Source organism: Triturus cristatus, chromosome 4_1, assembly GCF_964204655.1.
Source record: "Triturus cristatus chromosome 4_1, aTriCri1.1, whole genome shotgun sequence".
NCBI lineage: Eukaryota > Metazoa > Chordata > Amphibia > Caudata > Salamandridae > Triturus > Triturus cristatus.
Genome location: NC_140585.1, coordinates 77,863,865 through 77,887,121, shown reverse-complemented (window position 1 = coordinate 77,887,121; position 23,257 = coordinate 77,863,865). Strand labels below are relative to the sequence as shown.

The 23,257-nt window shown below is 46.9% G+C and overlaps 1 protein-coding gene across 1 annotated transcript in view; it reads right to left on the bottom strand.

Annotated features, from left to right (window-relative positions):
- LOC146839571 (carnosine synthase 1-like) overlaps positions 1-23,257 on the bottom strand; it is a 464,396-nt gene that overhangs the window by 120,617 nt on the left and 320,522 nt on the right. Inside the window, exons 7-8 of the mRNA XM_085650354.1 lie at positions 8,935-9,020; positions 5,725-5,956 (exon numbers count right to left, since the gene is read on the bottom strand). Coding sequence (XP_085506480.1) covers positions 5,725-5,956; positions 8,935-9,020 — 318 coding nt within the window. The remainder of the gene's footprint in view (positions 1-5,724; positions 5,957-8,934; positions 9,021-23,257) is intronic.

Sequence of the window (23,257 nt, the reverse complement as noted above, 5' to 3'; positions counted from 1 at the left end):
TGAAGAGCTCTTTGCTGATGTGTGCGTTGTTATCTAGGCGGCCCTTTTGGAGGATCTCATGAGGTGATGGTGTCTGCGGGTGGCGTTCTTGTGGGCTGCGTAGCTGTCCGGTGTGCGTTCACGGAGTCAGTTCTTCTCTAGCTTTCGGCAGGTTTGCTTTGAGGCCAGGAGGTCTTCAGTGAACCCGCAGACTTTCTTGCTGGTGTGGCTGTTGGAGGGATTCTTGAACGGGGCGAGGGTGTTGGCGCAGTCGTCGATCCACAGCCTGAGGTTGCGGGCAGCGGTGTGGAGTCGGTGGGGTCGGCGGGTGGGCTCTGGGCGAGGGTGGTGGTTAGCTGGTCTTCGGTGACTTTGGTCCAGCAGCGGCGAGGCATCTGTTGGGTGCGGTGGTGCGTGGTGGGTTTCCGGAAGGTGAAGTGGATGCAGCGATGGTCGGTCCAGTGGAGTTTGGTGGTGTGGTTGAAGGAGATGTGGGGGCTTGCAGAGAAGATGGGGTCAAGCGTGTGGCCGGCGGAGTGGGTGGGTGTTATGACGAGTTGTCTGAGTCCGAGGTTGGCTAGGTTGTCGATCAAGGTGGTGGAGCTGGTGTCGTTGTTGTTCTCGAGGTGGAATTTCCAGTCCCCGAGGAGGATGTAGTCTGTGGAGGCGAGGGTGTGTGTGCTGACACAGTCGGTGATGGAGTCGCTGAACTGTGGTTGGGGTCCGGGGGGTCTGTAGACAAGGGTTCCTCTGAGGGTGGTGATGGGGTCGGTGTGGATCTGGAAGTGCAGGTGTTCGGAGGTGCTGAGGGTGTCGTCGGTGTTGGTCGAGACTCTCAGAGTGTTCCTGTGGACGATGGCGAATCCTTCTCCTACTCCATTGGTGCGGTCCCTGCTGGTGATCTTGTAGCCTTCCGGGATGGCTATGGTGATATCGGGTGCCGAGGAGGGGTTCAGCCAGGTCTCTGTCAGGAAGGCGACGTCTGGGGTGGTTGAGTCAAGTAGCTCCCAGAGTTCAATGGCGTGTTTGCGGGCGGTGCAGGTGTTGAGAAGAATGCATCTGAGGTAGTTGGGTTCTTTCCTGGTCGGTGGGTTGGGTGGCCGGGTGCTGGTGAAGCTGCAGTTCCGGCAGGAGAAGGGTTCTTGGGTGCGCTTCGGGCGGCCAGGAAGCAGTTGTGTGATCGTCCGGTTTTGAGTGCGTGGAGGGTGCTGGCATCATAGCGGTGTCGGGCGTCATGGTGTCCGCAGGGGCTAGGGGTTCTGGCGCTGGGCGCAATCCAGGCGCTGCTGGCGCACAGATGGGCTTGCCTTAGGCGTGTGTTTGGTTCGCCAGCGCAGCGGCCGCCATATAAGGGGAGGTGGGAGGGAGGAGCAGCTGGGAGGCGGGAGCGGGGCGGCAAATGGGCACACAGGGGGGCGGGGGGGCGGCGCCGCAGGGGAGGCAGCGGCGGGAAACAGCGGGAAGGACGAGAAATCAAGTAATAAGGCCAACAGACAACAGAGGGGAAAAAAAGCTAAATACAGTAAAATACAAGCACAACAGTGAAAAATAGAGAATTGAGGGCCACAGTCACAGAAGTAACCAGTGAACAGTGAGAAATCAAGAATTAAGGGCAAATAAGCAGAAATACAGTAAAATACAAGCAGCACAATGAGGGCAGCAGCAGCGGCGAACTTACAGCAGCAGCGGCGGCTGGGACACGGACACACAGGTGGTGCTGTGCGGCGTGGGGAGCGGCCTACCCTGAAAACAGGGTCAAGGGTCGCTACCAAAGCCTGGAACATGCTCCATCGACCCAGCTCTGTTTTATTCAAACAGAAACCAGGTTTAAAAAGGCCCTGAAAACAGTTTTTTTGCCGTTCCCGATGCCCTATGTAGATCACTCATACGATCCCCTCAGTTAACATTGTGTGTGTCTTTTGGGCTCCGCATAGCGCCATGATGCTCCACGGAGTGAAAGTTGCGCTTTATAAATTCAATATAATATAACATAACAGGTAATCTTTCTCTGATTGTTGGTGGTAAATATATCCTGATATGTGACCCTTTATTAGACAGAGTTTTTTCTACGACATATCGTGCCCCCAAAGCTTCTCATGCACTCAAAACTTTCTTTAAACTACCAAACTTGTGAGTATTTGGCGATTACACCATGCAACAGATAAGGATTTTACTTTTTTTTCTAATCCTCAAAATTCATACTCCCAGATTGATTATTTATTAATGTCACGTAACTTAATTAATTTAAGTTCTGATCCAGTTATTGGTAAGATTGATATATTGGGCCATGCTCTCACCTCTTCATTTTTAAAATTGGGTTCAACGCAGAGAATGAAGAAGGAGCAAAGGTGGGGCCAGCAAAGTCCAAGGGACTCAACAACAGCAGGAGAATCAGAGCAGGCCCCGAGCAAGCAGGGAAGCCCACTGAAGCAGTAGAAAGCCCTCAGGAGGACCCACAGGCTGAAGGTATAGGAGTCCCTAGAGGACCTCGAGCAGCTCACCAAGAATGAAGCCCACTGTGCAGAGGATGTAATGAGGATGGTGATCTTGGGAGAAGGGGTGCTGGAGGCTGGAGCTTCTTGTAGCCCGAAGATCTCTGGAGTGCAGAGCCAACAAGCCTTGGCAAAGCCAAGTTGACGCAGTGTACAGGGGTCCCAGCAGTTCCAACAAGGGATACAGGCCTCAAAATTGCAGGGAGGACAGGTCAGGCCTCAAGGGAGTTGCAGAACCACCACCTGTGTTGCTGAGCCTCGGGAAGTCCATAGGACGACAGGAGCAGCAGACTAGTCAGTTTTGTTGCGGTGTCTGTAGATGCAGGGGAGTGACTCCTTCACCCAAGGGAGATTACTTGAGGTGTCCTTGATACCCACAGGTCTGTTAAAGAACCTGGAAGAAACACAGACACAGACAACGAAGATGACTTAAAGAACAGTGAGATCAGGAGCAGCAGCCTTGCAGTGTTGGTTCCAGTCGAAGTCCAACGAAGTCCAAGTTTCCAGACAAGTGAACAATGGTGTAGTTTCAGGGTTGAGTTTTGCCCGATGACGAATCTGAGGACCCACCTACAGGGGGGCCTTTAAATACCCCAAGGAAAGGATTAGAATGGTTTGGGGTCCCTCCCAGAGGAGGGGCTGGACAGAGGGAAGGATACTCCTATGTCCTTTGTCCAGTTTCATGCGGTAGCTAAGGGCTCCGTCAACTGGTTTAAAATGCAAATGTGCCCTTCAAATCAGTCTGGTGGCGCTGGCAAGAGCCCCCTCCCTAGATCAATACACTCAGTATTGTCTGGGAGGTGGTCACACCTCCATGTGACAGGAAACCTATTGTTCTACCTTCCCCTGCTCAAGCCTGGCTCAGCAGCAGGTGGGCAGAATCCTGTCTGTGGTCCTCATCAGCACCAGCTATCTTGCAGACCCTGAAAAGCTGTTGCCAGGAGTACAAGGGGGGTCCCTTAAAGGAGCCCCCCAGTAACATGGGATCATACTTCCATCATTGGAATCAGTGTTGGGGTATGATTCCAACATGTTTGATACCAAACATGACCGGGTTCGGTGCAGTCACTATATAGTTAGACATCTCGTAATGACTGATGTCCACTATATGTCTAGAATGGCTGACCCCCACTTCCAAAGCCTGGAGAATCGACTTGGGGTTTGTAGGGGTATCCTGCTCATGCACCCTCACACTTATAACCAAGCATACGGCCCTCAGGGCTGAAGAGACTGCCATAGGGGTGACATAGGTTTTACGTGCATTGACCTCAGATATAAGGAAACTTATGTCTGTCGTGAGAGGTGCAGGCACCAACTCCCACAGGCTGCAATGGTGGGCCTGCAGTCACAGTTTAAGTGGACTCCCATGGGTGGCACAATACATTCTGCAGCCCATGGCAGATCCCTGGTGTACCTATGCCCTGGGTCCCTTTATATCATAAACTATGGACTTACAAGGGTACACCAGTAGTCAATTGTGAAGGTACCAAAGTACTTAACATGTCAATTTAGGGGAGAAAGCACAGTTGCTGGGGTCCTGATTAGCAGGATCCAGCAGACTAGGTCAAAAACACACTGACACTATGCAAAAAGGGGGAGTAACCAGGAAAGCAGATCCTACTTTCCTACAGGCACGTAGCCAGAAGTCAAACGCACAAACAGAAAATCCCAGATCAATCTCATGGATAGGCACAACAACAGCACAATGGTCCAGGTAGATTGGCTCCAATAAAGCACACATGGCGGGATGGGTGTGCGCGCTCCCAAAACACCATAAAGTCACATAAAGTTTGGAACAAATAGACAATCAGGGCACAGCAAACACAGTACACACAATAATCATGCGCTCCCATGCCAGACATCTGGACACATTACCCGATGGCTGTATTGTGTCCATGCAAGTTTGAGGCCCACCTGGATTTCCTATCAGATGCAATAGTTTATGACTTCCCAGACAGCAGTTCACATTCCCTACCAAAAAAGGATCGACCGAACGGTTTATGACATCCAATGAACTGTATGAAACCTACTCCAGAATGATTGTAAATTGAGGAAGTTCTCAGACCCTGTGCCTGTGACTCTGCTCCTGCAATGTTTAATCAAACGAACTGTTGCTGTTTTGCCAAATGTCTCTTGCTTCGTGTTTTTTTCAAGGTACTTCATGTTTAAGTAACAAGGGTGTAAAACAGCATTGGAAGGCAACAGGAGAGTGAGAAAGAGTTCCACAAAAGGAGGGTAAGAAACAGCGCAAGTGATCAGGAGTGCAAAACAGACAACAGAGGGGTGAGAGAGTGTGTGAGAAGAGTAAGAAGCAACAGAAGGGTGAGAATGATTGTGAGAAAAGAGCAAAAGGCCACTGGAAAGGCAAAAATCAAATGGCATAGAAAGGCCAAAGTGTGAAGTCCAAGAGTGGCGAGGTCAAAGAGAGAAGAGACACAGGCATGATAGAAAGAGTGCGCAGGAGAGGAGTTGGGATCCTCAAAGCATTGGAGCTGGGTCTGTGATGGCCTTAACCAGCCAGAGGACTGGTCCAGGTAAGTCAGGGAGCAATCTAGTCTTTTGCTTTAGCCACATAAAAGGAGGACACGACCCATTCCGCCAGCAACAGGTCCATTAGTATCCAAGGAGCATCCAGCAAACAATAGCTGACATGGGTTGAGTGGGGGCCTTATTGCCCGAATCGCAATCCCCACTGCGAGCCACCTCAGAGTGCCACCTAACTTAACACTCGATGATCCACATGGGTTAAGGTAGAAGGTCCAAGACCCAATCACCCAAGGAACACCTCTGTAGGCATATCCCTCACCAATCCAAATCACGTGTTGAAACCAAACATGGACTGATTATGGAAATTTCACTGTGGAGAGCCACTGCCTGGAAGTACTAGTAACGCTGACTGAGGATGCCAAGTGATTAGCGAAGACTGAACTCAGCAAATATCCATTGGTACAACATGACACAATTCAGTTCTTCTGCTCTCCACTGGCAGGTGTTGATTATGAGTCTTATAAAGAGGTTAGTACTGGTAATAATCTGTCTATTTAAATGAATAGCCAGTGAGTGTTTAATTCTTGAAATACTTTTTTTTAGAAGGGTTGAATTGTGGTGGATGAGCTTACATTGGTGGTACCAATGTGAGTTCACAACTCACCATTTTTCTTATTAAAGGGGTCGAATTGGTATTCTTACATAATTCACAGAAAAATCCAATATATTCTTGGGGACTATTTAGTAATGCCATCAAGTTCCTCACCAATGACGTCTGTCTGTGCTCTCCTGCCTCCACGCTGTTCCGGTGACAGGCTCTTTTCCATCTCAATAACAGCTCTCAGAGCATCCTCAGCCTTGTCTACCACCTTTTGGTGAATGGCCTTGATCTGTGTCTCATCAGTGATCCCCCATAGCTGCAGAGTTGTTTCTAGTCTCTGGGGGACTGATGTCTGATGGATCAGTGGTTTATCGGCTCGCCCAACTGAACAAATGACCTGTAGTAAGAACAGACGAAAATAAGAAATTCAACTTGAGGTGGGAGAAGAATCAATATACCGTGCTGATGAAGTCTGGGACAAAATGAGACTTCAGGATTATTCAATCAAACACATCTCTGATGCTGAACAGGGCCAACCATTAGGATTGTGTGCACTTACCACACCATGAGATTCAACCAGACACCATTGGGTCATTATCAAGACTTCAACTCCATCAGACCCTGCTCTTCCTAGACTCAAAGCTCTGATTTACAAATCTATGGCCTTTCACATCAAGCCGTTAAGCCAACAGACACCTATTTTCTTTTGTTTCCCTTTTTATTTAATGTTTTTATATATTCTAGTAAGATAGAAGAAATAATAAACAATCTTTATTCTCCAAGACAGCATGGAGGTTCAAAAGATTTAGGTGTTCGGTTGAGAAAGATATAAAATTTCCAGCTTTGAACAGTTGCAAACTTTGTTCCTTTAACAAAATGTCTGCTACGAGAGAAATTTCCTGGCAAGAAATCTTTTTGTGGAGGACGTTCAGCAAAAACCTTGAGGGAATTGTTTTGCAAAAGATAGGTTTTGCAGGTGTCATCCTTCTCCCAAACATTACCCTTGCTTTAAAGCATCTAGAGGTTCACGAGATGACAAAGTTAACAAATGTGACAAAAAGCAAACTTTTGAATTTTGGCACTTCTATTTATTTTGTGGTGATTTGGTGTTGCTATAGTTTCCAAGCAATTTAGGGTACATTGCACAGAAGAAGAAGCATTTGATGAACAGATATATGTATGTATCTATGTGTGTATGTATGTATGTATATGATGTTTCTATAGAATGGACCAAAAGGCAGATAAGATCTGTACAGGGTCAAAGACAAGCATAAAGTAAAAAAGTAATAGGAGAGGTAGCTGGGTTGTGGACGGTGAATGTATTGTGATGTAGTGTTCCTTGTAAAGGTAAGTGTTCCACTCTTTCCTAAAATGGAGCAGCTTTGGGGTGGTTCTGATGGATATGGGGAGGTTGTTCCAGATCCTGGACACTTAAATGAAAAAAGCATGAAGCCTTGTTTTTTTTCTTTTTTTACACTTTTTAGTCTGCAGTTTGATAGTATCCTGGCTGCAAGTGTACAGAGAACCATTAGGGATGATGACCTGTCTGCCAGATAAGTGGGGGTGTTTTGGTCATGATGGTTTTATAAATAATGCTGATATTTAAGATGTTCCAGGCTGGAAAGGGGAGCCAGTGAAGTTCCATCAGAAGACATATTTGTACTGTTCCTTGAATGTTGTTCTAGGCTACTGACATGGATACTCTCTAGGTTGGGTTGATCTTCAGGTAACCACTGGGCATTCAGGTTTGGTTGATGTACAGGCAGTATTTGAGGCATTGGTTTACCGTAGCAAAGGGGACTTTCAAGTAGAGTTGTGTATCATCAGCATATGAGTGATTCTTGATGCAGACATCTGTGAGTATATCATGAATTGGCTCAATATAAAAGTGCTGTGGAGTAGTTGAGAATGTTAAAAGCATAATACTTGCCTCCGTGTCCTTAGGAGAATTTCAAATTGATTGCAAGCACTAGAACATTGTACATTTTTAAACTATCTTTTTAATATATATAATTAATTGGGAAATATGGCATATGAATGTTTTAAGCCGTTTTAGATTTTTTTTTGTCACGTTCAGGTTATTTATATTAATCACTTTAATAACTTCTGCCTTATCTCTAAATGCATTCAAGTAATGTATTATTATTTTATTATAATACCACATCCTTAACCTTTTAATCTATGTATTTTTAAAACTTATTTACAACAATAGGCTAACCTTTATCTCTCTATATAATTTATTTACTTAACGTTATTTATTAATATATCTAGGAGCAGGGGACACAGGGAACCAACTGAACATCTCCACTTCATTAAGAAATGATATTTATTTGAATATATTTGAAGTAAGTTAATCTAATTTTTGTGAGTATCCCTGACCTTCAAAATTATTAAATCAATTTAAAGTTATTTTAATCTATTTTTTATTGATAGCATAGATCCAGAAGTAGGTTGCTTAACGTACCTCAGTGATGTAGTTGTCAGAGATGTGATGTCCCACGATGTAGTTGTTGTGTCGATATACATTGGGGCAACATAATGGTCAAGCAATATAGAGGGGGTATACCCAGATGTTCAAAAAGTAATTTGCTGACACTCCAGTTAATTCATTGCTTCTCTATTCCCTAGAGGAACCTGCTCTAGGACTTTTTTACATGCCAAGGAGCTTGCGTTGAAATAGTTCTTGATTGAATTTGTGAGAATAAAATTAGCCAAGCCAGGACAAACAAGAAAGTGGATGGGACCAAGCTGAAATAGAATTAGAGTGAGCGTACACAAAAAGCACTCCCTACAACTGAAGTTCAGACTTCTAAGCAAAGGTTTGGGTTCAGTAAAGGTTTATGGAATTTACAGTGAAGTATTAAGCCCTTTGCTATCAGCAGATCAAATACACCTGTCCCAGGACTCAAACTCTCTCTGCCCACAACAATCCTAGGCCACTTCTGACTATTTTTGCAAACTTTTCCAGAGTTCCTATTAAAGTGCCTACTAACTAACATGGGAGACTTGTCTTTGCTTCCAACATGGACATCTACTCAACAAAATGTATGGGGCAGCGGATGTGACATCATGCACTCTTTGACCACTAGTGACATCACAGAGTTAAAATCCTGCCCCTTGGTCCTTTTCAGGGGTGAGGAGAAAGGAGTGGAAACAACAGTAAACATGGTCCTTACAGTCCTCTTTACTCTGTTGTCTTCCCTGCTTTCAATGTCTTGAGATTAGGGATAAGAGAGGAGTGCCAGTGGTACCAGAGTCCAAGGCATGGGCTGCAGCTGATAAATCTGGTAACCCTAATTGTTGCTCACGGATAACGATTTCCAACTACGAAATGAAGGTGCATCTTTACAACATGGCAGCGGTGCATGCTCTTACTTTGCTAAGCTGAGGCCGATCACCCTGGGATCTGCAGACGACTGCGCAGATCCAAACTGCCAGGTCGAGTCTTGGAGATGAACTCCCTGGAGAAAAAAAAATGACAAACAGGCAATGTAAAAGAAAGAAGAAGAGCAGGAAAAGCGAGAGAAAAGGGAGTAGAGAGGAGAGATAGGTGAAGAGATACTTGTAGGGCCTGATTTGGAGCAGGGTGGTAATGGATCTTCTGCCAAAAACAGTGGAGGTTCATTCGGCCTCCTCTATTCTCCAATTGCAGGTGAAGGCTGATGAACCTGAGTGTGGGCCGTCCACCTGCAGTCCCAATGGGTGGACTGGAGGGCACTTGTAATGTGGATACTGCAAATGTAGCACCCCTCAGATGTAGGAACACTGCCAGCACACAAGAGGATGGTGGGATTGTCTCACAGAATGATCCCTTTTACGCAGCTTCTGCCTGATGATGGAAGCCACCATGAGGGAAACGTCTTGGCTCTGTGGCGGGTATGTACAAATAGGCTGCACTTTTCTACAACATTGCTTCCTCTGTTCGGTGTACATACACTGTACTACAATTCCAAAAATTGCTGCTAATCCTTTTTTAAAGTTTATAGTGTGCATGTTGCTGTTTTATATTGTGATTATTTGAAACACTGCTCTATTGCACTTCGGATGCTCCCTCGCTTGTTTCATGGGGAAGCCATCATTTTAGAAATTAGCGCTCTAGTGGTTGGGCAAGTCTTCAGCCCAGCCTCCACTTAATGCTACTGAATCTGCAACGGTGCCAGGGTGTACAAACTAGGGGTTACGAATCCTAAAATTGTTGCTAATCCTTTGTCTATGTTTTAGTCTGTATGTTGGTGTTTTATATTTCGATTAATTGAAACGGTGCTCACTCTGATCTCTTTGCACTATTGCCACTTTGCACTTTGACTCTTTGCTTGCTTATTCCACGGGAAAGCTGTCGTTTTGCGAGTTAGCGCTCTAGGGGTTGGGAAGGACTCCACCACAGCCCCTACTTAATGTTAGTGAATTTGCGCCTGTGCAGCCTCTATTGTGTACAAACTATGTGTTACCAATTCTAAAATTGCTGCTAATCAGTGCTTAGTTTGAGCCGGTGGTTGCCGGTGCGGGGCACTTATTTTTGGGGGCCGGCACTTATTTGGCCAAATCAGACATTTCCAGAGGCCAACAGACGGAAAAACTAAAATAAAAGACAGAGGAAAAGAAACACATACAATCCGTCCCAAGGGAGAAAGCAGACACATTTAAGAGTGAGCTAACGTGACAGGGAGTGACTGGCAGTGAATTAAAGAGGCCTGATGTGGACCCGTGCTAATCACGCTATGGCATTTTATAGCGCCAGCCGCGGTCGTAGGAGCAGCGCTTTGTGCACCGGCACCTATTATTTTACAAATAAAGCACTGCCCTTTGAAAATGGTTTCAGTCTGTATGTTGGTGGTTTATATTTTAATTAATTGAAACGGTGCGCACTTTGATCAGTTTGCACTATTGCCACTTTCAACTTTGACTACAAAAAGCTGTAGAGTTAAATATCGTGTCAGATTTCATGAAGCATGCTGCTAAGGCAGTAAAAGCTCTTAAGCCTTCTCCTCCGAGTGATCCTTCTGTCTCGCCCCTTCCAACTATGGGCCTGATTATAATTGCGGCCGGACCAGCCTCCGTGGTCTTGTTGGAGGTGGTCAGACCACCGGAGTCTCATTGGAAGCTGTGGGTCCGACTGCTGGATTACGATGCATGAATCCTGTACTCCGACCTACTGCTGAAAGACCGCCGACTTTGACAGTTTTTTTCCGACCACCGGGATGGCGGTCGGAGAAAAACAGCAGCTTTAGGGCAGTACAGGGTAACAGGGATCTTTGACTGCAGCCTGGATTACGATTAGGGTTTTCGACAACTCGAACGTGGAGGTCTGACCGCCTGCCTTACGTCATCGGAAATAAAGGATTCGGGGTGCATATAGGCCTGGGCAAAAATTTTGTTCCGTTCGCGGAAATTGCGATAATTTGACATTTTTGCGTTCCGCGGAGAGCGCGAAAATGTCAAAAATTCCGGTTTCCGCAGCTTGGCGATAATTTGTTTCTTGCTCGCGCTGTACAATAATACATTCTCGCGCGCGCGCGATCGCCTTACCTGAATCCCTGCGTTCGCCGACAAGTTTTCTTGATCCGGTCGCGTTCTCCATGAGATGTTGTATTGTTTTTAGCCATTTGCGCTGTCTCGCGACAGTTCGCGCCCGCAGTGACGTCATGCGTCGCGCGATCACGTCTTTCTTCTCGCGATCATGCACCGCGAGAACAACTCAAAACAAGATGGCCGCGCCCGCAAGCAACCACATGGGTAAGTTGGCGACCCGCAACCATGCAGAAAATCTCGCGAACATGCCGGAAAAAAACTTCCGCATCTTCGCGATATTTCTGCTTGTTTGCGATAATTTTAAACATTCTCGCGATAATTTGCGAAGGTTAATTCCGCAAATTCCGCCCACCCCTAGGTGCATACTCACTCAACTTCACTTCTCTCCTGCAGTCTTCATGGTGGATCCCTTCCTCCAGGTGCACCCTACACTCATGCAGCTGAACCCCGATGACCACGATCCTGGGGGCGCAGGAATTCAGGTAAGACCTTCTGCAGTATGTATCCCCATTGACTGTCCACATCCCACCATACTCCAGCAATGCGGTACATGGTGCACAAGGCAAATCCCCACATATGCCATGCATGTGTGTGGATTTCACATGTTTTCTGTGAGTTTTGTACACATTTTCAATGACATATTCGGGGATATGTGCTCCGCAGTAGCTGTGGCCGCCACAGTAGCAGCAGTTCCATCTTGATATGGCAGGGAGTAGCTTCCTGGCCTCAGTGGTTGGAAAGAGCTCGCCAGAACGGCGGTCGGACGGCCGTCCTACCGCCATCGTAATAAGGTCCTGCGTGTCCTACCTTATGTAATTATTTACTTGGCACTCTTATTGATGCTCATTCGGTTGTAAAAAATTTCATAATATTCACAGTTTGATTCAAGAAAACCAATATTATAACCGAGACATGGGTAACAGACGGTAACAGATTGTTTAACCCCTATCAGCCTGGGCACTCATTAGATCTGCCTCTCTGTCTTTCTTAAACCATGGGCGGATTGAGCCTTACAGTGGCAGAAGCCAGGCTCTGGAATGAGTTGCCATTACACACTGGGTCAGTCCTCCCTTCTGAAGTTTAGGAAAGCCGTGGAAACCTGGCTCTTTCCATCTTTGTAAAGACAACCTCTGATTTAATGGCGTGTGAATACCCTTCACACTTTCATCCTGGGCCGAAGTACCCATATAAAATGAAATGAAGGTGTTTCCACTCTCCCCACCTCACCCCCTCCACAGACGACACTTCCAAACCCAAAACTCCAAATGAGGCTGATGGTGGCGGCAAGAGAGACCCGCAAGCGATAGAAAAGCAGAGCAGCTAGTGATGGAGAGAGAAGAGGTGAGATAGAGGAGAACTGGGTAAGGAAGCGGAGAAGAGGCTTGAAACGGAATAAGCACCTAGGAAGAGACAAAGGTAACAAGCAATAAAAATGCAACAGGGCTCGCATTTTTTTGAGTTAGAGCTATTGGCGTTGTATATGGCAGTGTTTTTTATCCTTGTGTTATGTAGTGGATGTATGTGGTTTGAGTAGAAATATGTCGGTTGGATTCGAATTGTTAGTTGTGTAATTGTGTGGCGTGGATTTGTGCAGTGTAAATATGTGGCATGGTGTGCAATGGAATTATGTGTATAGTAATTATTTGATGTAGAGTGCAATGGTGGAGAGTAAATGTGTGTATAGTGGTACAGAGTGGCGTTGCACATAATGCAATGGAGTACAGTGGAGTGGCACAGATTGTAAAACAGTGGTTTAGAGTGGTGCATTAAAGAGTTTATTGGCGTAGAGTAAAGTGAAATGGTAAAGATTACGTTGGATTAGCGTAGAGTGCATTGCCATAGAGTGCAGTTTTGCATAGCAGAGTAGCGTGGAGTGGCAGATTGGAGTGGTGCAAAGTACAGTGGAGTGGCCAATGCTGGAGTTGTGTAGAGAGCAGTGGCAAAGAGTGCAATTGTGTATAGTGGAGTATGGTAGAGAGCATTAGCATACAGTAGAGTGGGGCATAGTGGAGTAGAGAGGAGTGTAACATGCATTGCTGTGTTGTAGTTCAATAGCACCTATGAGTTACTGTGCTGTGAAGCCGGAAGGCTGTGGCAGAAACCACTATATAAAACACTTCATCACAACCATTGCCATATTCTTGCATATTGTTTCCCTCAGTACTTGTGGTTGTGCCAAGACGACCTTCAGAATAAAATACATAATTTGCCAGTGTATTTGCTGTGTAAAGGGCAAGCTGAAATCTGGATTTGAAAAATGTTAACATTTGACACTTGAGACAGACCGGTTGCCACTAATATGCTTTTTCGTGCTGCTACTCCCTCCCACCCCACCACCCCGACGCTATTCCCCAACACGGTCATTTCTAGTGCCATTCAACACTCTAAAGTAGTTCCTGGCAGTAAATATTTTGAGACCTGAAAGCTTGAATACATACGCGTTATGACCCTCTCCTCAGTGCTTAACTAGAGGTCAATGTCTTTTGCCGAGAGACTTAATGGGCCCGATTCACAGAACTAACTTAAGACAAAATTCTAAACTTACTACCATTTTGGTATTCACAGAAGGCACTTACTCATTTTGATATTCACAGAAGGCACTTACTCATTTTGGTATTCACCGAAGGCACTTATTCATTTCGGTATTCACCGAAGGCACTTATTCATTTCGGTATTCACAGAAGTTAGGAGTCCTAACTTTAGGACTCCTAAATTCCTTCTGTGAATACCGAAATGAGTAAGTGCCTTCTGTGAATACCAAAATGAGTAAGTTTAGGATTTTGTCTTAAGTTAGTTCTGTGAATCGGGCCCATCATGTTTGCTGAGCAAATCCTTTCCATCAAGTAATGCATTCAGTAGATGCAAAAAATGTAAATAAAGTCAAAATAAATACATTTAAAAAATCTTTTTTCTTTGTTTTACTTCAATTCCACATTGAAATTTCGAAACATGCTGTAAATGGGTTCGAACGTGCGTTAGGAAGTCTCCGCTGTGCTAACTGCAATTTATTTTCTACAAACGACGTAACAAGAAACAAACTAGCATACATGTCAAAGAAAACAAATCAGTGCTTAATTTAACTGGTGCTTGCAGGTAGACCCTACCAGCACTCATTTTTACAAACCGGCACTTGCTTTTTCTCATAAGACTTTTAGCCAGAGCAAGAGAGAGAAAAACACGAAAAAGGGAGAGAAGGAGGAAGGTAAAGTCGGAAAAACTGTGGCAACTTGAGAAAGCAAGGACGAAAGTGAGCTTTGGTTTGTTGTCAAATTATGTGATGTGGAAAGGAAATGTGTGGAGCTGAATTGTGTGGCGTGGAATTGTGTGGCATTTTGAGTGAAATTAAGCTGATGGGAATTATGTGGCATAGTGTGGAGTGTGGAGTTTTATGTGGGGTGTATTTATGTGGTATTGAGTAGAGTGTAATTAGGTGGCATTGATGAATGTGCACGTATGTGTAGAGGCTATCTTGAATGTATTGTATTATCCTTTATGAATAGACGTTAAAAACAGCTGCAGAGGCACTGTCAAAATTATATGTGTTTGCACGGCCTGTTTTATCATCAGTAAGTTGTTGGATGCAAAGTTACTGGACATAAACCACCACAACGTTTCCAAAAAATTAAAAAACAGATCTTGGAGATGCTGCCAGAAAGAGTATTTAAATGAAGGGTTTCAGATTATATTGCAACTTGAATGCAGCACTTTGAACCATCTCTTGTCCATGACTTGGAAAAGTAATAACTTTTTAAACATAATTTAGCTGGTGAATGCAGATTTAATCAATAAAGCATCAGCAACATTTCAAATGTGTAAAAAATTCAAACTTAAAACATGTTTCTTGAAATACGACTAGAACCCACAGGTGCAAAGTGCACAGCTATCTAAATATAAAGTCTTGATCTGCTGGTGTACGGGGTTTATGACACTGTCCTGCTAACATTACTTTTCAAGTCTGAGGGTTCACTCAGGAAGGGTGGAGTAGCAGACACAGACACAGCCATACAACCTTGACACCTAGCTCATTTATGGGAAAGAGCAACCTAGCAAAGCAAAGAGGCACAGCTTGGGAGGCACTCATGTGAGAAAATAGCTGGTGCCTGTGAAAAGTGTGGCAAAGCAGAAAGAATACCGAGCAACAGGACAGCAAGCCTGCTCCCTCGTGTGGGGGAAGAGCAAAGGACAGAGCGGCACACTGGTAAGAGAAGCATAAACACACAGTTGTGGGGGAAAGGGCAACAGAAGGGAGACAGCTGAAACAGCCCTGCTGCTGCGCCTCGGTGTTAAACTAACGCCAACAACACAAAAACAAGACTAAATAAAGCATGTGAAATGTAAGCAGAACAGCAACTTCTTTACAGGGAACCAACTTAGCTCTTTGGATGGTTTCAGAGCATTAAAAAATCATGATTAAAACGATCAGGCTACTGTGTGTTCACCGCTATCAAGATGGTTGCAACACTGGAGTAGATTTAAAGGAAAGAAAAAGTTTTCCAAACAGTCCAGTAACTCTGAAAGGTTAAAAAAGTTAAGGAAGAGTCAGTGATAAGAAGATTCAAGAGTAAAGGGGTGGAAAACTGAATACTGTGGTAGGGGATTTGTTTGCTCCTTAATTCCAGTGTTGCAATTACCTCATGTCCAGCCCCCGCCATCTTGGTTAACATCGCGTCCTTAAGCAGACTAGCCCTGAAGTGGCAGTACTCGTTGCAGGCAGAGATGGCAAGTCTATTTGTCTGATCGCCCTTTGATTCTATGTCAGGACCGGAGGCTTCTGATTATGCTTTCTCAATTTCTTTACTGAACTCAGCAGCCAATGGAAAATAAACTACATAAGTAAAAAGCATCACATTCCATGAGACTTTGAACCACGCCTCCTCATAACAGCCAATGGCAATCAGTCAAAGTATACAAAGCAGAGAGACACTTCCTTGTCTTCCTCTTTCTTTGCTGCTTCGCAGTCAAGATAAGTGTCTCTCTCTTTTGTATACCTTGAATCTGAAATCCTTTGGTAACGAGTCTTTGTTGCTTATTGTTCATGATTTATTGACAGTGGTTTCACCTATGCAGTACCTCTATGTGTGGCGATTGCTTGGTTTCTCGGCGCGGTGCCCGCTTGTCGCCTCAGTCGCACGCTGCGCTCTAGGCGCGTTGGTGTTGCCGGTATCTATTTTCCATTTTCTTGTCCAGCACGTGTTGCGCTGTATGCAGTATCGTCCCGTGTCTTGCCCCCATTGTCCCAGCGCTGCCGTCGGCACCGCCGGCTGTATTTGATCGCGGTCTACAATCGGAGGGGTTTGGCCCCCCCCAGGGAGCGAGTCGCATGCCGAGGCCAGAACGGCTTCCGGCGTGCGTCTCGGGAGCACGCACGCATGCAGATGCGCGCGCGACTCCCTGTACTTGCCGGAGGAGACGCCCTGCCCCGGGCTGAATTGGGTATTAATGCAGCAGGCAAAACTGGAGCTGAGTACGGGCCGGTGACGTTAATTAGGCGGATTAGAGCAGCGCTTGGGGTTTTGGCTGTTATTTGACCAGTAACCCTTTCATTTCCAGGCCTGGTGGCCTTAAAGCTAATTTTTGGAACCTCTTGCTCACCCAGGCTGGGGGGTGTATTTCCCCTCCATTAGTCCTGAGTTGTGCAGGTTCATCCCCTGTGGGGATCTTATGTACTCTCTGGCTCCTTTTGTCCCGGCATTGCTCCCAGCTGACACCCTAGCTTGTTGAGGATGGGGTTGGATAATTGAGCTTCCCTCTGGGGATTTTTGGACTGAATACAAGTTATTCGCCTGAGGCATGGCAGACTGCGAGTTCTACCAGGAGGAGGGGGCTGCGTGTGAGGACCAGGGTGATGATGAGTACTATTACAACGATTCTATGGAGGATTTAATTGATAAAAAATTGGATGCTAAGCTAGATAAGGTGCTCTCCTCCGCCTTATTACCTATTGCTTAAAAGCTAGATCGTCTGGTTACCCCGAACCCTTCTCCTGCTGGCACTGGTCCTGCTCCGACACCCCTCCCTCCTTCTGAGCCCCTTGGTACCCCTTGGCCGCACGCACATTCTTACTCTAAACTTTATAAATCCAATGAACAGGCCGACTCCCCCGCCTAAGCCTTCCTCTCCTATTCCAGTGGTTGACACCACTTCAGGTCCTGATACTGACACTGACTCTTCTCTAGAGTCAAAACCTTGTAAACGCGCGAAGAAGCGCAAACACTCTTCGTCTCCTGTCCAACCCTTCCCCTTCCTGTTTGACCCTTCAGATATTGTCCATCCTCTCTCTGCAGACCGGGTCCCACCATCAGCGGGGGCCGAGTACATGCAGACCCACTTACGAAAGAGCTTTGATAAGGAGGTGAGAGCCCGCCTAAAGTCTGAATGCCCCATAAAGTAGCAGTTACTCCTGACATAGATTCCTCCATGACCACTTTCCTTAAAAAATACAAAAAGGATCCCAAGAAAGGAATCGATCGCGCCCTTCGTGCGTGTCAAGATAAGGTTCTTGACCTTGCGGGCCCCTTAGCAAAAATTCTCTAGTTAGCCCTACAGGCGCAAGAAACGGGGCGGCCATTCACCCTGAGGTGTTGGCGGGATGGGCTCAGCGAGCAATGTGTATGCTGGGCAATGCCAATTGCGCCTTGGCTTCTGAGCGACGCAAGTCTGTCCTCCTAAGGATTGATCCACAACTGGTGAAATTGGCCACGGCAGAACCGGGCCCACTGGCGGAAGGTCAGCTATTTGGTGACAAATTCGTAAAGGACATTGCTAAATTTGTGAACACTTTTGCCTCACTCGACAAGTCTCAATCCTCCTTGAAGAGAGTGTTTCATCAGGTCTCTGGTAGGGCCGGGCGTGGTAGAGGACGCTCGACCGGCCGCTACTCCAAACCCAGTCCTCAAAGAGGTTTCTCGCCCAGACGCCTGGGTTATACCCAGGAGCCTGAACAGGCTGGTTTCTATCCCTCCAGATTGCGTGGATACAGGGGCCGCTTCAACCGAGGTGTCAACTGCGGCTACAAAACCTTTGAGTCCCAGTCTTCTGGTAAGTCCTGTGTACCCTACGATTCCCCTGGGGGGCAGATTGTTGCATTTTGTTGTAAATTGGGCTTGCCTCACCACAGATGTTTGGATCTTGCAGACAGTTCAGGCCTATCAGATAGAACTTCTGGACCCCCCAGGTCAACTGCTTCCTCCTCGACCTCTCCTTTTTTCCCTTCTAGAACAGAATTTTATAGACTCCGAACTTCAAGAGCTTTTGGACAAACAGGCTATTGCCGTAGGACCTTTCATTCCCGGAGGGTTTTGCAGCAACATCTTTTTGGTGCAAAAGAAAGGAGGAGGTCAGAGACTTGTGTTGAACCTCAGAGATTTCAACCCCTTTGTCGTCTATAGGCACTTCAAGATGGAGGTCATCCATCTTCTAAGGGACCTATTGCTGGAAAAGGACTGGATGGTCCGGTTGGACTTGAAGGATGCCTACCTCACGGTCCCAATTTGTCCCTCTCATCAGAAATTCCTTCAATTTCAATGGAAAGGACAATGGTACCGGTATCGTACCCTTCCCTTCGGTCTATCATCAGCCCCATGGGTTTTCACAAAACTTCTGAAACCGGTTGTCTCCCGACTGCGAGAAATGGGGGTGCGCATAATTGTCTATCTCGACGACATGTTGCTCCTGGCCCAAGATCGGAATCTACTGCTCACTCACTTGGAGTGGACAATGTCACTATTACAGGATCTGGGGTTTGTCATAAACCTCAAAAAGTCAATGATGATTCTGAACCAACAAATAGAATTCTTGGGTTTCCAAATAAATTCCGTCTCTGCCCAACTTTTCCTCCCTCTGCCCAAGATCAGGTCTATCAAACGGGAAATCAGATCCACCTTGTCCAAGCAGATGATTTCCTTGCGAGTTTTGGCGAGAATCGTGGGCCTACTGGCCTCCTTTATTCAGGCCATCTTCCCGGGTCCCCTACATTATCGAGCCCTTCAGCGGCTCAAAATACACTACATCCAGAAGAAGTTTCATTACGACCACCTCATTCCTTTATCTCCAGACGCTCGAGAGGAGCTTCTGTGGTGGCTGGAACACATGTCGGCCTGGAACGGAAGGGCGATTTTCGGCGCCGCTCCGGATGTAATTATCGAATCCGACGCCAGTCGCTGGGGCTGGGGCGCTCGGTGTGGAGACTTTGCCACATGCGGACGATGGTCTGCCGACGAGTTAAGGCTGCACATCAACTGCCTCGAGTTGTTAGCAGGCTCGTTTGCGATACGATCGATTTCTCCCCTGAAGAGCAATTGTTGCATCCTTCTCCGGATGGACAATGTGTCAGCCGTGAGATATATCAATTGGTTAGGGGGGACGAGGTCCCAAATGTTGGTCAACATTGTGAAGGAGTTCTGGCATTTCTGTCTAAATCACAAAATCACGGTCATAGCGGAGTATCTCCCGGGCAAGCTCAACCAAGTAGCGGATTGGAACTCCAGGTTCCTGAGAGATAACAGCGATTGGAAGCTTCACCCCACGCTGTTCGTGGAGATCATGAGTATGCGAGGCCCCTGCAGGATAGATCTTTTTGCCTCTCGCCTCAACGCTCAAATCCCTTTGTTCTTCAGTTGGAGACCGGACCCGATGGCGATGGGAACGGATGCGTTCCTTCAGCATTGGGGCCCACAAAGGAATTATGCCTTCCCTCCGTTTGCCCTGATCCCGAGAGTGGCGGCCTTTGTCCGTCGTCAGATGGCTTCAGTAGTGTTGGTGACACCGTTGTGGAAGACTCAGTCGTGGTTTCCCACACTATTGGAGTTGTCTGTGGATCTTCCTTTTTAAATCCCGACTTTCCCGACGATTCTCCAGGACCCAGTGGGGTATTGCCACCCGCTGATCCTGCAGAACCAACTACCTCTCATGGTGTGGACGCTCTCAGGAGACACGAGAGCATTGAAGGCCTTTCACAGGCAGCTGCCAGTTTTATGCGACAGGCTTGGGCTCCGTCCACCCGAAAATGATATTCAGCTTCATGGAAGCGATGGGTGGGTTGGTGCCTTCAACGGCAGGTGGATCCCGTGGGATCAGATGTGACTGAGATTTTGAATTTCTTGTCGGAATGCATAGAATCAGGGCTTGCTTACAGGTCAGTTAACAATTTTAGATCAGCTATCTTGGTGGGCCAAGACGCTATTGATGGTAAACCAGTAGGGATGCATCTCCTCGTGTGTAAGTTGCTTAAAGGGGTCAGGGTGGCCAATCCCCCTCGACCCAGGTACTCGACCTTATGGGACGTTTCGAAGGTACTCTCTTTATTGGAGTCTTAGCCGGATAATCCGGCGCTTTCCTTAAAACAATTGTCGGCCAAACTCACTATGCTGTTATGTCTGATCTCCTGCCGTAGAGTCTCGGATGTGCGAGCTCTGGATCTGGCAGGTAGAATGTTTTCTCCACAGGGTGTCTCTTTTATCATCACGAGGAGGCCAAAAACAATGTCACGTTCGGTAGAGTATCCTGCTTTTCCTCACAATAATAAATTATGTGTTTAACATTGCCTAAAAAGTTATGAGGAACGCACACTTGTCCATAGGGCTGATCCTTTGGGGCAATTGTTGATTGCAATTCAAAAACCTTACAGACCAGTATCAGCTGCCACCTTGGCCACGTGGATTCGATGGGTGATGTCAGAAGCTGGGATTGATGTTTCCATCTATGGCGCTCATTCCACTAGGGGAGCTATGGCCTCTAAAGCGTATATGTTGGGATCTCGTTTAGAGGATATTCTGAGAGCGGCTGACTGGTCCACGGATTCTATGTTCAAAACGTTTTATTATAAGCCTATATCGCATGTTTCTTCTTGTTAGACCTGTCAGCCCTTTGGGTGGTCCCTCCTCATCATTATTTATTTTGTCCCACTTTTGCCTCAAACCCTGTTTGAATTTTTCCTTTTTGGGAACCACCAGACTTTTTAGTGTTGCTGCAGATTCAGGGAGCCATTTTACCTACCCCTGAAACTTCTGTCTGAGGGCCTGAAGCACAAAATGGTGGCCACCTGTGACATCACCAGCATCCACTGGAACCTACTAGCACCTTCCAGAACATTCCAGAACCCTGTGACCGTTGGAGGCGGTTTAGAATGTTGGGGAGTTAAGAGAGAGAGTTGGCAGTTGGAGCTGGCAGTTGGCACCTGACTGGTGAAGAGAGAGCAGCACAACAGTGAAGGAGGAAGGAGTGAAGCAGCAGGGGTGGAAACTTGTGCCTGGAGTGGGGTCCATAAACCCACCCTTGATACTAGTCCCTACTGATGGATCCCAGCCTGTAGCCCTGTGTGGGAAGAAGCCAGAAAAACTCATCCTAAGGACCTGGACAGCAGGAACAGGCCTTAGAAGCAGAAAGCAGCAAGATCCTGACCTGGAAACTGGTTTCCCTGGAGTCCGGCGTCGAGTAGCCTAAGACCTGGAGCCCGAGGTGGAGAAGCGGCGCTGACTGAAGAAGCAGACGTCGTACCCGGAGCCGCCTGAGGTCGTGAGAGGGCGCCGACGGAGGTCGTGAGGAATACCAAAGGTCGAGGAGGAAGTTAACCGAGGTCGAGTGAGCGGCGTCATCGGAGGAGTGAAGTCCGCCCTCCGGAGTCGTCGGAGACCGAGGTGAAGTGTACCGGAGGTCGGGAGTGAGGATCGCACTCCGGAGTCGCCCGGAACCTGAGAGGAGGAGCACCGGAGGTCGGGGGTGAGGATCGCACCCCGGAGTCGCCGGAAGTCGACAACGAGGCCAGGCCGGCCGACGTCATCGAAGCCGAGAGCGCCATCGGACCGGAGCCGCCCGAAGTCGACATCGAGTAGAGACTGCCCGACGCCGTCGAATCGGAGGTCGAGATCGAACCGAGATCGCCGACATCGGACCGGAACCGCTTACCGGCGTCGTCAAAGAACTGACATTGTGCCGAGGCCGCCGAGATCGAACCGGAACCGCCTCACGGCATCGACACGACTCCAGCGGCGTCGGAGCATCAGAAAAAGGGCAGTAAGTGGAGTAGAGGGCGCCTAAGGCCATGTGGAGACCTGAGAGACTGCTCTAAAAGGGCTAGGGAGGTGCTGGAACCAACCTGACTGTGCCAGGGGTGAATTGGGACTAACCTAGAGAGGTTGTGTGGAGAGAGAAAGCCAGGGCACTGGTATTCCCCCCTTGATCTACCTCAGTTTAGGCCTCAGCCTTGTCCCAGCCAGGGAGTAGAACCCCTCAAGCCTTCCACAACCCTACAAGCTGTGCCTGGGCCAAATCAGCCCTTAGGAATTGAAAAGTGATCTGATTACATGAGTGCTGCTGTATACTTTTAATTATTTATTGGGGGCACTGTATTTATTGTGTTAACCTATTTATTGCTTCACTATATTTATTGGTCTACAGGACTTGTTGGTGTACAATATTTATTGGTTCAGTATTTAATGCCTCAGAATATTTAATTGCCTGTATTACCTGCACTTATATTTATGTCCCTTGTATTTATGATCATCCCTATTTATTGAATCTCCAGACAGTATTTATTTGTCCTGCACTTTCTAAAAAGTTTGTATATTGTGATTGTTATTTATTTTCTCCAATCAGCAACTAAGAGAAAAAGCAGATAAAGAAAGTTATTTTTATAATTTTTACGGTGTAGAGTCGTTTTTGGAACGGATGCACGCATGGTTATTGTTTGGGTATGTTGTATGCTTAGCACGGAGCCTGATACCTGACCACTCGAGCCAAGCTACCACAGTGTGTCCGGAAGACCACCACCACCCCTTCTAGTGTGGGAGTGGTTTTCCAACACTTCTGTTGTTATTGAATGAGATTTGAACCAGCATAACCAGAAGCCTCCGGTCCTGAGATAGAATACAAAATTTTCCAGCTATCGCAACAAGAATTATAGATTCTATTAAGGACACGGAGGCGAGGATTATCCCACCCGTTGGGACAGTGGTACCAACTGTTAAGTTGTATTGTTGTTATAGTCATAACAGATTACTGCCCACCCTTAAGGAATCAAGTTTGTGGGTTCCCCTTTTTTCAACCTTGTTTCTATTTTCAGGAAATGATTCTACCAAGAATTGAAGTGATGCTCCGGCTGGAGATGACTTTTCCCGTGTGCAAAGAGGTTGATCTCAGGACTGAGAAAGGACAATAACAAGATCTGAAGTAC